General features: G+C 41.5%; 1 protein-coding gene across 1 annotated transcript in view; it reads left to right on the plus strand.

Moving 5' to 3' along the window:
* INPP1 (inositol polyphosphate-1-phosphatase) overlaps positions 1 to 13562 on the plus strand; it is a 29901-nt gene extending 16339 nt beyond the window's left edge. The window contains 6 exon segments of the mRNA XM_018065617.1: positions 2056 to 2323; positions 4755 to 4815; positions 8109 to 8309; positions 11289 to 11426; positions 11429 to 11462; positions 12822 to 13562. Of these exon segments, the coding sequence (XP_017921106.1) occupies positions 2120 to 2323; positions 4755 to 4815; positions 8109 to 8309; positions 11289 to 11426; positions 11429 to 11462; positions 12822 to 13383 (1200 nt within the window). The 5' untranslated portion in view covers positions 2056 to 2119 and the 3' untranslated portion in view covers positions 13384 to 13562.

Below are 13765 nucleotides of genomic sequence, written 5' to 3' on the forward strand. Positions count from 1 at the left end.
TCATTTATTATTATAAAAACAGTATATATTGACTGTAGAATATTTGATAATTACAGAAAAGCATAATGGGAAAAATCCTCCACAATTCTAGTACCCAGTGATAACCACCATTAAACATTTAACTACCATTAGAACATCATCTCGGAGAAGGCAGTGGCACCCCACTCCAGTACTCTTGCCTGGAAAATCCCATGGATGGAGGAGCCTGGTGGGCTGCAGTCCATGGGGTCGCTGAGTCGGACACGACTGAGCAACTTCACTTTCACTTTTCACTTTCATGCATTGGGGAAGGAAATGGCAACCCACTCCAGCGTTCTTGCCTGGAGAATCCCAGGGATGGGGGAGCCTGGTGGGCTGCCGTCTATGGGGTCGCACAGAGTCGGACACGACTGAAGCGACTCAGCAGCAGCAGACCATCATCTAGTCTTTCAAACTCTCTCTCCATATGTATAAACAGAGTGTATTGTGTATTAAACACAAGTTAGGAACATACTGTGATACTATATATACTTAACATTATAGCATTTTAACATATTCCTATTAAATTTCTTCAAAAATATTACTTCATAACTAATAATAGTTTATCTACATTCCACCAATATTTAAGTTTTTTTAACTCTTTGCTATAGTCAATAATACTAATCCTTCTGGTACAGAAATATTTAAAATAGTAAATATGACTTTCTTACATAAACGTAACTTTCTTAATTCAAAATAAGGCCAACTGGAATTAGTGGCTAAAGGTAATAGCATCTCTAGGTATTTTGATCCATTTTTCTCAAATTTTCCTCTACAAACCCACATTTTTACGTGCCCATTAGCAGAATGTCAGCATCTGTTTCACCACACCTGGAAGAATGAATGTTAACTTTAGAAACAGTTTTGCCCATCTAATAGAGATGTAGGGTGTCTCATTGTTTTATTCACTTGCCATTTATTACTATTGAGGTTGGACATATCTTCTTATGATGGTTGGCCCATTATCTTAAGAAAATAGCATATGATTTTTAAAGCAGACTTGCTTAAGACAACACAGCTATGACAGTTCACAGCTCACTCCACGGCACTGACATCTTCACTGTTGTACTAGTTGTCAGCCTCCTACAGTCCATTAAGGGATTTTTTTTGTTTGTTTTAAGAAGTAAAGTATTTGTTAGGATAATAAAGAGCGTGAGCTTCTGTGTACGATGGAGTCTGAGCCGTGCCGTTTAGTCTTATGTAACCTAAATGAGTTGCTTAACTTCTCCAAGCTGCAGTTTCCTTGACTGTAGATAAGGCTGATAATCCTCACAGTAATTCTCATAATAATGAGATAAGAGTTATTAAAGCATTCCATAAAATGCAGCTACTATTGAAACAGAGAAATGTTTCCCTGCTATTTACCCAATAGGTATGTCAAGGCATTGTAGCATGCCTCTTAGATGCCAGAACTTTTCAGATCCCAGCAAGTTGCATGTTTTACTTCATTTGATTATTTAAATTTGCTGTAAGCAGCACAGCTAGTGGGACATTTTTAATAGGAAAAAAAGGGGGGAGCAGGTTGGTACATCCCCTGGGCTGCTAGCTCAAGTGTGGTCTCAAGAGTCTTGCAGGACACTGAGATGTCTGCTGGTGTGGCGCTTGGCACTTTACAAAGTTACTCCCAGACTGATAGGATAAACCCCCTTTCACTTCTTCCTTCTTCCCCCAAAGGGTGAAAGAAAGGGCACTACTTTAATAATGTTGCCAAGCTCATGTGCTCATTCGAAGGTCATTGCATGAACTTGACTTTTCCTTCTAACATTGTGCTCGTGTATCCACTCACCTATTGGTCTAGAGTTTGGTAAATATAGTATAGACTCTCATTTAGAGACTTTCTTTCACCCAGACATCAGTTTTTTTGTCTAATGAATTTGAGACTATAAGTATGTTGATCTTGAAAGATAAGTTTCAAATTTTAGGTGAAGCTTCCACCTGAGGTTGTGACTGTGATCTCTACTAGCCACTCAGACATGCTGACAGGTTGACTCACACTCTCCGAACTGCTTTCCGTTTCACATTCTTGTACTTTCCCAGCTGACAGCTCAGCGGGTGGGTGCCTGTTCCACCAGCTGCTGCAACCAAACAGCCCGGTGCAGAAATGTCAGATATCCTCCAAGAGCTGCTCCGAGTCTCTGAGAAAGCTGCCAACATTGCCCGGGCGTGCAGGCAGCAGGAAGCCCTCTTCCAGCTGCTGATAGAAGAAAAGAAAGAGGGAGAAAAGAACAAGAAGTTTGCAGTTGATTTCAAGACCCTGGCTGATGTACTGGTACAGGAAGTTATCAAAGAGAATATGGAGAACAAGGTAAGGAATGGCACAGCCAAGGTAACTGCAAATTATTTGCCCCTGTGGTTCCCCCCATAAAATAGCTCACCTCCTCCTCCCCACAACCTGCCCCCCAGCACCATGGATTCTAACAAACAAGAACTCAGAAAAAAAAAAAAATAAAAAAAAAAAAAAAAAAAAAAAAAAAAAAAAAAAATAAAAAAAAAAAAAAAAAAAAAAAAAAGATATCCTCCAAACTTCATTCACCGAGATCAAAAACACCAATCTTTTAGTTTTTTTTTTTTTTTTTTTTGTTATTTTTTTTTTTTTTTCTGTTGACTTCTCCACAGATATAGATCTCTGCTGCTTTTTACCTTCTGTGTCATGTTTCTAACAAAACTCTTAGGTTTTCCACTCTCCTTATTTTGACTGCAGTATTACTAAAATGTGTGTTACAGGAAAAACTTAGATGTTGAAAAATAATCCTAATTCTATCACTAGAGAAAAGCACAACTGTTTTGCTAAATATTAGAATGTTTTCCTTCTGTGTGTGCATGGCAGGTTTACTTTAACTCTAAAGAAATGAGAACATACTGTTTTATAACTTTTTTTTTAACTTGATAATATTAAGTCCCACTTTTTGACATAGTCATTTACCTAATGGTTGCCTCAGTGATAGCTTCATAGGGTTCTGGAGACTTATAAAGTTTCTCTTTATTTTAGTAGGAAAACGTTGTTTGTAACTAACAATGATTATAATTCTAGGTCTTTTAAGCTGACTAGGGTAAATAAACTATATTCATAAGCAGTTATAGCAAACAATAACATTAGCAGGGACTTGTAAATGCTTACTGTGAGCCAAGTACTTATCTAAGGGCTTTAAATGTATTAGTTTAACTCATAACAATCTTACGAGGTTAAGAACTATTTCAATGTAATGGAAGAGAAAAGGGAGACACAGAGGTTAATGACTTGCCTAGGGTTGCACAGCAAATGAATAGTAGAGCTGGGTTTTGAACATGGGCTGACCAACTCCAGAGTCTATGCTGTTTGTGATACTATATTACCTTTTATATAATAATTGAATTACCTTTCTTTTAGATTTGGGAGGATAGAATGTTATGTCAGAAAGCCCTACGAAATATTGGAATTGTTTCTATGAAATTTTCAAAATGTTAGGAATTGTTTAGAATCATTTAAGTGAGTCCTTGACCACAGGTAGGAAGAGAGACTAAATGACTCCTTGAAATTTCTACAAACTGTTCTTTTTCATGCCCTATGCAATCTGGATCCAGTGGAAGGAAATTTATTTTTGTTACTGATCAAGAGAGCTGGGTGGAAGGGATGGTTGAGCAACTGGATTAGAAGTGTGAGTTTTGTGGGCTAATATTTGCCTCAGAGCATTATAACAAGTTCAGGCAGTTGTTCATTCATGGAGTATCTGCCAGGATTTATGAACACATAAATGATATTCACTTTTGGTATGTATGAAGTGTCACGACTCTTTCTTACGTACTACAGCCTCAGAAAGGGTCTCTAGGCAAACTGGGAGGCTGGAGCATCAGCCTTTGATGACTTGACCTATAGGTTCACTGCCAGTATGTGGTGACTGCATTGTTCTTCAAAAGAGTTAAAAATAACAAGTAGTTGTGGGCACGGTTACATCTATTGACCATCTGTGAATAACTGAGCTCAAATATCTGAAGCATTTCCTTGCTTTCATTGCCTGAGAATTGTACTCTTACCATAATTCAGTACATATTTTCAGGGAAATTACCTTTAATACAGAGAAAATCAGAAGCAAAATGTGTCTGAAGGCTTCCTGGTCATACAGAGATGAGACAAGTTTCCTATTTAGCTTGTTTCTTTTTGTTTGTTTTTCCATTCCATCAAAATATTGATGCATAAGTTGTTGGCAAATAAAATATTTCCCCTTTTTTGCTACATTACCTTCCTAGCCTGATGGCTAATGATACCTTAACATGTGCAGAAAACAAAATTAAATGTTATCCTCTGCTCCTTTCTATCTGGTCTCAAGTAATCATCTTAGGTACTTGGTAACATTAACTTGTACAAGTTGCTTGGCTACTTTGTAGGAGCAGCAGTTAAAACATCTCCTTTGTAAACATTCTAGCTTATGGCCCTTGACTAGAAGGATCAGGTTCTAGAAGGACTTCTGCAAACTCAACAGAACATAAGGAAACCAGACTTCTACCATGATTTGGACTGTCTAAAGGAGCAAAGGAGCAGGAAAATATTAGAAAACTACTGATATTAGAAAAGTGCTGAACCAATCTGACTTCACTTATTACACTCGGATTGATTTCCGGAATTGTAAACTTCCAAATTTCTGACCTACTTGTGCTATTTAGTTTGAAATATAAAGTGGAAATCTATTCAGAATTGAACATGAATGTGGGATTTTTTTTGTTGCTGTTTTGTATTCTTGTCATATTCTGAATTCGTTCAGTTTCCAGGCTTGGGAAAAAAGATTTTTGGAGAAGAATCCAATGAATTTACTAATGATTTGGGTAAGTACGAGAATCTTAATGTAGTTTTATAACTTAATTATCATGTGGTATTTTTATTTTCAACTTACATCATGAAATTAATGTTTGGAGGCCTTTCATGTAAATAATGTATTTGAATGTTAAACTTCATTCAGCACTTCAGGATAACCTGCCATGTAAGACAGAGATGTGGCATCTTAGAAATATTTAGCAAGTTCACGTGTGTTCTAGCTATAACTCTGTAGCGCTGAACAATGATTTAACCTTTGGGAAAGTTGCATGGCCCTTTGAGAATCTGATGGAAGTTATAGATGCCCCCCAAAGGATGCAGACCTACACAGATGCGCAGACAATCTCAGGTCAAGTAGACCCATTTGTGGACCTCCTGGAGCGCCCATGGGCGTCCCCTGTGGGTCAGCAGTAAAGAAGGCACCTGCAATTCAGGAGACCCAGGTTCAATCCCTGGATCAGGAGGATCCCCTGGAGAAGGGAATGGCAACCCACTCCAGTATTCTTCTCTGGAGAATCCCATGGACAGAGAAGCCTGGTGGGCCACAGTTCATGGGGTCACACAGAGTCACGTAGGCCTGAGTGACTGACACTTTGGGTAGTCCACAGACCTAGGCTGAGAATGTAGAGAAGGCCCTGTCCCTGAATGACCTCACTGCTTCTCTGGTCTCAGAACCTCTGTAAAGGGAGCTGGACAACCTAAAATTTCCTTTTAGCACCAAGTTTTAACTCTAATTGGTTTCCTGTGAGCCAAATTCTTCTTTGATGGACCCCCATGCTAAAGCTGAAACTCTAACACTTTGGCCACCTCATGCAGAGTTGACTCATTGGAAAGACTCTGATTGGGGGCAGGAGAAGGGGACAACAGAGGATGAGATGGCTGGATGGCATCACCGAATCAATGGACATGAGTTTGGCTGAACTCTGGGAGTTGGTGATGGACAGGGAGGCCTGGCGTGCTGCAATTCATGGGATCGCAAAGAGTCGGACATGACTGAGCGACTGGACTGAACTGGTAGTAGAGAGAAAAATGCAAAATCTCTGACCCTTTTTCAGAGAGGGAAGCGGTTTTTAGTTTGCCTGGGTTTTGTTTGTTTAATGGTAGAAGATTAAAATAGTGAACTTTAAACAGATCATGTGACAAATAGTTAAACATCTAGAGGCATATTTACAAAGAAAACTAACTTCTGGATTAACTCTGGAAAAAAGTTGTCATTTCATGGGCTGTGTATTAAGATAGTGCTGTAACACTCAGTAAAAAGAAAGAGAAAGCTCAGTTAAACTTAAGGTTAAAAAATCACCTGTGACTTACCCGTAAGAAATCCTACACTTAAAAATCTATATTTGGCTACATCATAAACAGTTATTGAAATATTTATCTAGAATGATAGGGGCAGAAATGCATTCCACATACCTTTTCCTGAGAACTGAAGGAGAGGATGGGCTTAGTATATTGGAGGGCAGAGACCCATGGTGAAGGAGGAGCTGGTGGATGAGGTAAGATGAGATCATGGAAGTTCAAAGGAAGGATTTTCCTTAAGTATGATGAGAATTCAGTGGCAAATTTTAAGCAGTGGAGTAATGTGATACAGTTTGCTCCTTTGAGTGAACCCATGGCTTTTACTGAGCCTAGAGTAGCTGCTCAGCAAGTGGTGGTGATTAACATTATTCCCCAACTTTAACAATCTCATTTAATTTGAATTAAACTTAATTGACTGATTCTTCCTGTTTCAGAATCATCATTGTCATAGATTCACAGTGTGCTTTCCAAACTCGAACAGTCACAGGAGTCACCAGGGGACCTTGTCAGACCTCAGCAGGTCTGGGATGGGGACTGAAGTTCTGAATTTCTAACAGGCACTCCGGTGATGGCAACGCTGCTGGTTCTTGGAATGGCTAGGTTAGCTAGGAGTGTTTGTCGAGATACCTCAGGAGCCCCAAAGTGCCATGTTTTCTTAATTTTTAAAAATTTATATTCTGCATTGCTGTCACTTTTTGTTGGTAAATCTCCTAGGAGAGCCTCTTTTCTCATTTGTGCTTGGGGGGGTTGGAAACCAGATGAAGCAAGGGTCTAAGAAGTATCTTTAAAGTGATGGCAAACACATGGAGTTGGTAACGTGGGGTTTCAATTGCAGAAGCAGCTTTGCTTACATCCTGATTTCCAGTGGTTTCACAGAGGAGAGCTATTCTATGTATGTGATTCAGAGTCCTACAGCTTTACCACATTTAAAGATGAATGTACGTCATCTTATACTTACGGAGCATAGACAGTTTTTAGTTAAAAGCAGCATCATAGAGGGAGGTAGAAGCCCTTCTGTGTACTTATTAAAAACTCTTTTCTTTTCAATCGACATATTCAAACGTGAACCCCTAGGGTGACCTCCAGGATATTAAAAGCCACAAGGTAAAAGACATAGAAGATTATCAAAGACTCAGGGTTCAGGATTCTTAACATGAGCTGCCTTAAACTGGATACAAAAACTGTACATGTGCCCATGTGGAAACTGTTTTTGGAGAGAAGGCCCTTTGGTGCCTGGAATTCATTTCTCACTGTGAAGTGATTGAGTGACCTCTGAATCAGCTTTGACTTTAGGAAGCCCACTGGGTGATTCTGGCGGTCAGCCAGATTAGGAAACACTAGCCTGGATATCGTGTGTGTGTGTGTGTGTGTGTGTGTGTGTGTGTGTGTGTGTGTGTCTGTGTGTGTGTGTGTCTGTGTTTTTTTTTTTTGTTTTGTGTGTGTGTGTGTCTGTGTGTTGTGTGTGTCTGTGTGTGTGTCTGTCTGTGGTGTGTGTGTGTGTCTGTGTGTGTGTGTCTGTGTGTGTGTGTGTGTCCCTGTGTGTGTGTGTGTGTGTGTGTGTGTGTGTGTTAATCGCTCAGTTATGTCTAATTCTTTGCAACCCCATGGACTGTAGCCCACCAGGGTCCTCTGTCCGTGGGATTCTCCAGTTTGGAATAGTGGAGTGGGCTATATTTAAAATGGATAACCAACAGAAACCTATTGTATAGCACAGGGAACTCTGTTCAATATTCTGCCAGCCTGGATGGGAAGGGAGGTTCGGGGAGGATGGATACCTGTGTATGTATGGCTGAGTCCCCTCACTGTTTACCTGGAACTATCACAGCATTGTTAATTGGGCTGTACCCCAATACAAAATGTTTTGGTGTTAAGGAAAAAGAAAAAATGAATAGTGGAGCGGGCTGGCTGTGTTGTCCTCACCTAATCTGAGTTGCTTCTCCCAATCCCCTCTTCTTTCTCCGCTGAAACCTGAGATGTAATGGTCTTCAGTTTGTCTTTACTCTAGGGGAAAAGATCATCATGAGACTGGGTCCAACAGAAGAAGAAACAGTAGCTCTTCTCAGCAAAGTCCTCAATGGTAACGAACTGGCATCTGAGGCCTTAGCCAAGGTTGTGCACCAGGACGTTTTCTTCAGTGACCCAGCTCTGGATTCAGTAGAGATCAACATTCCGCAGGACATCTTGGGAATCTGGGTGGATCCTATAGGTAAGCAGGGGAGAGTGTTTGCTTTTGTCTGTTTGCTCTTCTTAGTAATCCTTTTTCTGTGAGGGGTGGGGGAGGTGTGGGAAAAATGAAAATTGAGGGTATGGTTTAACTCTCCTAGAAGTTTTTAAATTTTTGAAGTTTTAAAATGATAAACGACTCTCACTGCTGTAACCTGGGTTCATTCCCTGGTTGGGGAACTGAGACCCCACAAGCTACACGTTGGGGCCTAAGTAAATAAATAAATGAAGAGTTGAGCGTCTGTCTACAATGCAGGAGACCCAGGTTCGATCCCTGGGTCGGGAAGATCCCCTGGAGAAGGAAATGGTAATCCACTCCAGGACTATTGCCTGGAAAATCCCATGGACAGAGGAGCCTGGTAGGCTACAGTCCATGGGGTCGCAAAGAGTCAGACACGACTGAGTGACGTGACTTCACTTCACTTCATATATTTATAACACACACACACACACATAGAGGCACATATATAAAACTGAATTAACTCATTTTTGAGAGACCTCAGGGGCCAGACTGCTAACTATGAGAGAAGAATGAAATGATAGCAGCTATAACTAATTGAACACACATGCATCTTGAGAACATTCAGCTCCAGCAGATTATTACCATCTGGAAGTACAGTGCAGATCTTCAGATTTAAAAATAATAAAAACACAAATCCAGGTTTTTAAATGAGCTCTCACAATTTAACTCCTGGCTCCTAGTTCAGTTAAGTAAGTAAACAAGCAGAACCACTGTACAGGTCAAGCAAAACACAACTGAATGTGACTCCTAGCAGTCAGTTTGTGAATCCTGTGTATACCTCACCATTATTTTTTTGGTCATTGGAGAAGGCAATGGCACCCCACTCCAGTACTCTTGCCTGGAGAATCCCAGGGATGAGGGAGCCTGGTGGGCTGCAGTCCATGGGGTCGCTAAGAGTCGGAGATGACTGAGCAACTTCACTTCCACTTTTCACTTTCATGCATTGGAGAAGGAAATGGCAACCCACTCCAGTGTTCTTGCCTGGAGAATCCCAGGGACGACGGAGCCTGGTTGGCTGCCTTCTATGGGGTCGCACAGAGTCGGACACGACTGAAGCGACTTAGCAGCAGCAGCAGCATGGTAGAACCATAATCTATAGTTCATTGTTTTAAACCTGTAGGCCTGTCTCAATGATGTCATTAATATAACGCCCTAGGTCTAAGTCCCACTTTTCCCTGAGGTTCCTGGCATAGCCTACCCAACACAACTGGGACCAGTCATTAAGCTGAGGAGACAAACTCCCCTCACCCTCTCCCCTACAAGCACGTTGATGTGTGATTGGAATGCCTTTAATCATAGCAGTAGAGCATTCAGTCAATGGATTGTTATGCAGACTACGAATGTTTTCCAGAATCTTTTATCGCCTAAAGGTAAATCAGCCTCAGTTACAGTTTTTGAGGAACTGAAACCTTGTTTTGTTTTTATCCTGAATTGATTCTGTTAGCTAGCTCTTTGGATCTTGTGCCTGGCACATCCTTAACTGGCTGTTAATTCACTAGATGTTGGCAGTCAGCTGCTGGCAGGTACATCTTTTAAGGAGAAACCTTACTCCTTAGCTTCTTTTTCCCAGGCTCTTTGTGACCCCATGGGCTGTAGCCTACCAGGCTCCTTAGTCCATGGGATTTTCCAGGCAAGAGTACTGGAGTGGGTTGCCATTTCCTTCTCCAGGGGATCTTCCTGACCCAGGGATTGAACACAAGTCTCCCGCATTGCAGGCAGATGCTTTACTATCTGAGCTTCTTCCTCCTGTGACACCATTGTCTCTTTCCTCCTAATTTGAGGGACAAAACAAACAAGTAAAAAGGAATCCCTGATGGAATTCAAATGGAATGGAATTCAGATTCCTGGAAGGAGACTTTCCCAACCACCTTGGTGGACCTGTTCTCTGATTAGTAAGAGCTCAAAGGAACCCCCTAGTTATCCTGAGCAATTACCTTTTAAATCATTTTGATGTGGTGATGAATATTTGAGTGCTTCTTACCATTTGCTAGGTGTTATGCCTTGGAGAAGGGAACGGCTCCCCACTCTAGTATTCTTGCCTGGAGAACTCCATGGACAGAGGAGCCTGGTGGGGTCACAAAGAGTTGTTCATGACTGAGCAATTAACAACACAAGAGGGAAGGAAGACATGCTAACTGCCACAGGAATTACAGACATGTCCCCTTTGTCCAAGAATTTATGTATGGTTGGGAAAATGAAACACAAGCAGCTTAAAAGTGAAGTACAAAACGTCAAATAATAATTCCGTATAAGTGGCACCCAAAGGTAGAACGTGATTGGTTATTATCTTAGCCCATTTGGGCTGCTATAACAAGGTACCATGGACTAGGTAGCTTTTAAACAAGGTGAATTTATTTCTCACAGTTTCAGAGGCTGAGAAGTCCAGTATCAAAGTGCCAACATGATTAGGTGAGGGTCTTCTTCCTGATTCATAATTGGCCGTCTTTTCACTGTGTACTCGGACAGTAAAGAATCTGCCTTCAATGCAGGAGACCCGGGTTTGATCCCTGGGTCAGGAAGATCCCTGGAGAAGGGAATGGCAACCCTCTCCAGTAGTCTTGCCTGCAGAATCCCAGGGACAGAGGAGCCTGGCAGGCTACAGTCCATGGGTGGCAAGAGAGTCAGACACGACTGAGCGACTAAAACACACACACAGTGTACTCACAAAGTGGAAGAGACTAAGAATATCTGTGGGACGTCTTTTGTAAGGCATTCATTCCATTCATGAGATTCCACCCCAAGGCTGAAGTACCTCCCAAAGGCCCCCCTTACTAATACCATCAACTTTTGAGGGTTAGAATTTGGGGGGACACAAACATTTAGACTATAGCTGTTACCAAATTAGAGAGACGCGATCTAGCACAGGGTTTATAGGTGTCTTCATCATTATCTTCTAAATAATCATTCCGTGAATCCTAACAGATTTGCTTCATTTTTCAGATTCAACGTATCAGTATATAAAAGGTTCCGCCGACATTACCCCCAACCAAGGAATCTTCCCCAGTGGACTTCAGTGCGTCACTATTTTAATTGGTGTCTATGACTTACAGACAGGGGTGCCTCTCATGGGAGTCATCAACCACCTTTTGTGTCACAAGACCTACACACCCTCAGGTAAAAATTGAATGTTTTTGGCATATTATGGTTTTCAGAATTTACAACCTCAGCTTTGCTTATTGTCAGGATTATCTCTCCATGTGACATTCCCATGACTCAACACATTTGGCATTCCTACTAAAAATCTCCATGTTTAAATTAATGGTCCTTTAATTTTCAATCCTGGGTTTCACACCAAAATGTGAAAATGATCTAACGAAACGATAAGTAGGTATGGCCAGGATTAGAACCTCTCCCTATAAAAAAAAAAACATCAGTATCACTTTCTTTTCTGCCTCCTCCTTCCTCACACTCCCGTGGACTGTTGGCAGAGCATAGAGGGTGGCCAAGCCTTTGGTTACCCTGATCTACGGTCTACGGATCAGAGTATGACAGGGTTGACTCCAGAGCATGGCAGGATTCAAGTAGAAGCAGCTTTTCTCCTGTGGTTTCAGCTTTTTACTGAAATAGATGACAGTTTTTTCTACTCATGTAAAACTATGTATTTTTTAATTAAATTTTGACTTGCTTCAAGCAACTAAGAATTGTTTGTTCTTTAATAGTCATAAACTACACCTCTGCAGTGTTGATATTTTTCATCTTCCCTGCCTTCTTCCAAACTGAAAGTATTTGTTATCTTTAAAGGGTCGTTAAGAAGTTAAAAATAAGTGGGACTGGACGTTGACATAATCATGACCTAGAAATGGTTGACAAAGTAGTTGGTGGCACAGATCCTGGGTTTGATGGCAGATTCTACCACTGATTCACATTCTTTCTTCAACACTTACATTCTCTAAGCCTCAGTCTCCTTCTCTGGAAAGAAATGATCCAGCATATATAGTAAGTTAAACACTGAGAGATGATAGATGGTATTTTTGTCATTGCCCCCCCGCCCCACCAAAAAAAAGAGTCCATCTTTCTTGATGTTAAAGCCAAAGTAAAGCTAGTGAATTGGAGGATGAAAAGGTGTTACCAGTTGAAAAAAATTCAGGGTTGTAGAAGATTTGCGGATTGAAAATCTTATGTATCTGTTCATAGTTATCCCCATTACACTTTAAATGCCAAAAGAGGCAGTGACACTTTGCTGTGTTCTCAGAAGCCAGAAATCCCACAAATATTTTAGCACTGTCCTAGATGAATGTGATAATGCAAAAAAAAAAAAAACTGAAAGCATTCCTAACTGGCAACAACACAGGCAGCAACATGCCCAGGGAGTGACTTCTAGAAATGAATTAGCTATCTGATAACTATCTCTAGGCTTAAGGGCCTTGAGACTCACTATGTTATGTATTTCCCACATGAAGTTGGGAACCCATAGGAGCAATGAAAAACAAATGTGATAACTTGCCGCCACAAACTGAACGTTCTCTTCCGTAGGTGGAAAGGACAGTGCTACTGGGGCCTTTCTTACTTGGGGACCAATATCCATTCCCTTCTGCCTCCCATCTCTGCAAGAAACAACAGTGAAACGCAGAGCCACGTGACCCAAAACCCCAGTTCTGAAGGCTCCCACCCGTTCTCAGCTGTCATTAGTACCAGTGAAAAGGAGACCATCAAGGGCGCATTGTCACGTGTGTGTGGAGAGCGCATCTTCCCGGCAGCTGGGGCTGGTTACAAGAGCCTCTGTGTGGTCCTCGGCCTCGTCGACATTTACATCTTCTCAGAAGACACCACGTTCAAGTGGGACTCATGTGCTGCCCACGCCATCCTCAGGGCCATGGGTGGGGGGATGGTGGACCTAAAAGAATGCCTGGAAAGACACCCTGACTCGGGGCTTGGCTTGCCACAGTTGGTATATCACATGGGAAACGAAGGCGCTGCTGGAGTTGATCAGTGGGCCAACAAGGGAGGACTCATCGCGTACAGATCAGAGAAGCAGCTGGAGACGTTCCTGAGCTGCCTCCTCCAGCACCTGGCCCCTGTGGCTACACATACGTAGATGAGCTCCGTCCTCATGGGCTCCACAGCCCAACTGTGAACCTAGTTTCCACATCTCTTGTCTTTTGAAGACAGCTTTGTCCTACTGACAGTCAACATTCACCTTCCTCTTTGGGGGAGCATTTTTCCATTATGTGTTCATAATGCTAATAAATGAATGATATTCATGCAGCAGTTAAATGTGTGAGATTTTGTGCGATTATTGCTGCTTGAAACGCTTCAGTAGAATATTGAAGACAGGAAAAATTCCTGCTCAATTAATAAAGCTCTTTAGAACATGAGTTTAGAGGTGATAAGTTAATGTCACTGAAATATTAGGGAGAGCAAAGGGGGTTGTGCTTAGTTTTGTTTCCTGTCTGGAACAAAAATCTTCAGATATAGCC

This window comes from Capra hircus, chromosome 2, assembly GCF_001704415.2.
Source record: "Capra hircus breed San Clemente chromosome 2, ASM170441v1, whole genome shotgun sequence".
In the NCBI taxonomy this organism is placed as follows: domain Eukaryota; kingdom Metazoa; phylum Chordata; class Mammalia; order Artiodactyla; family Bovidae; genus Capra; species Capra hircus.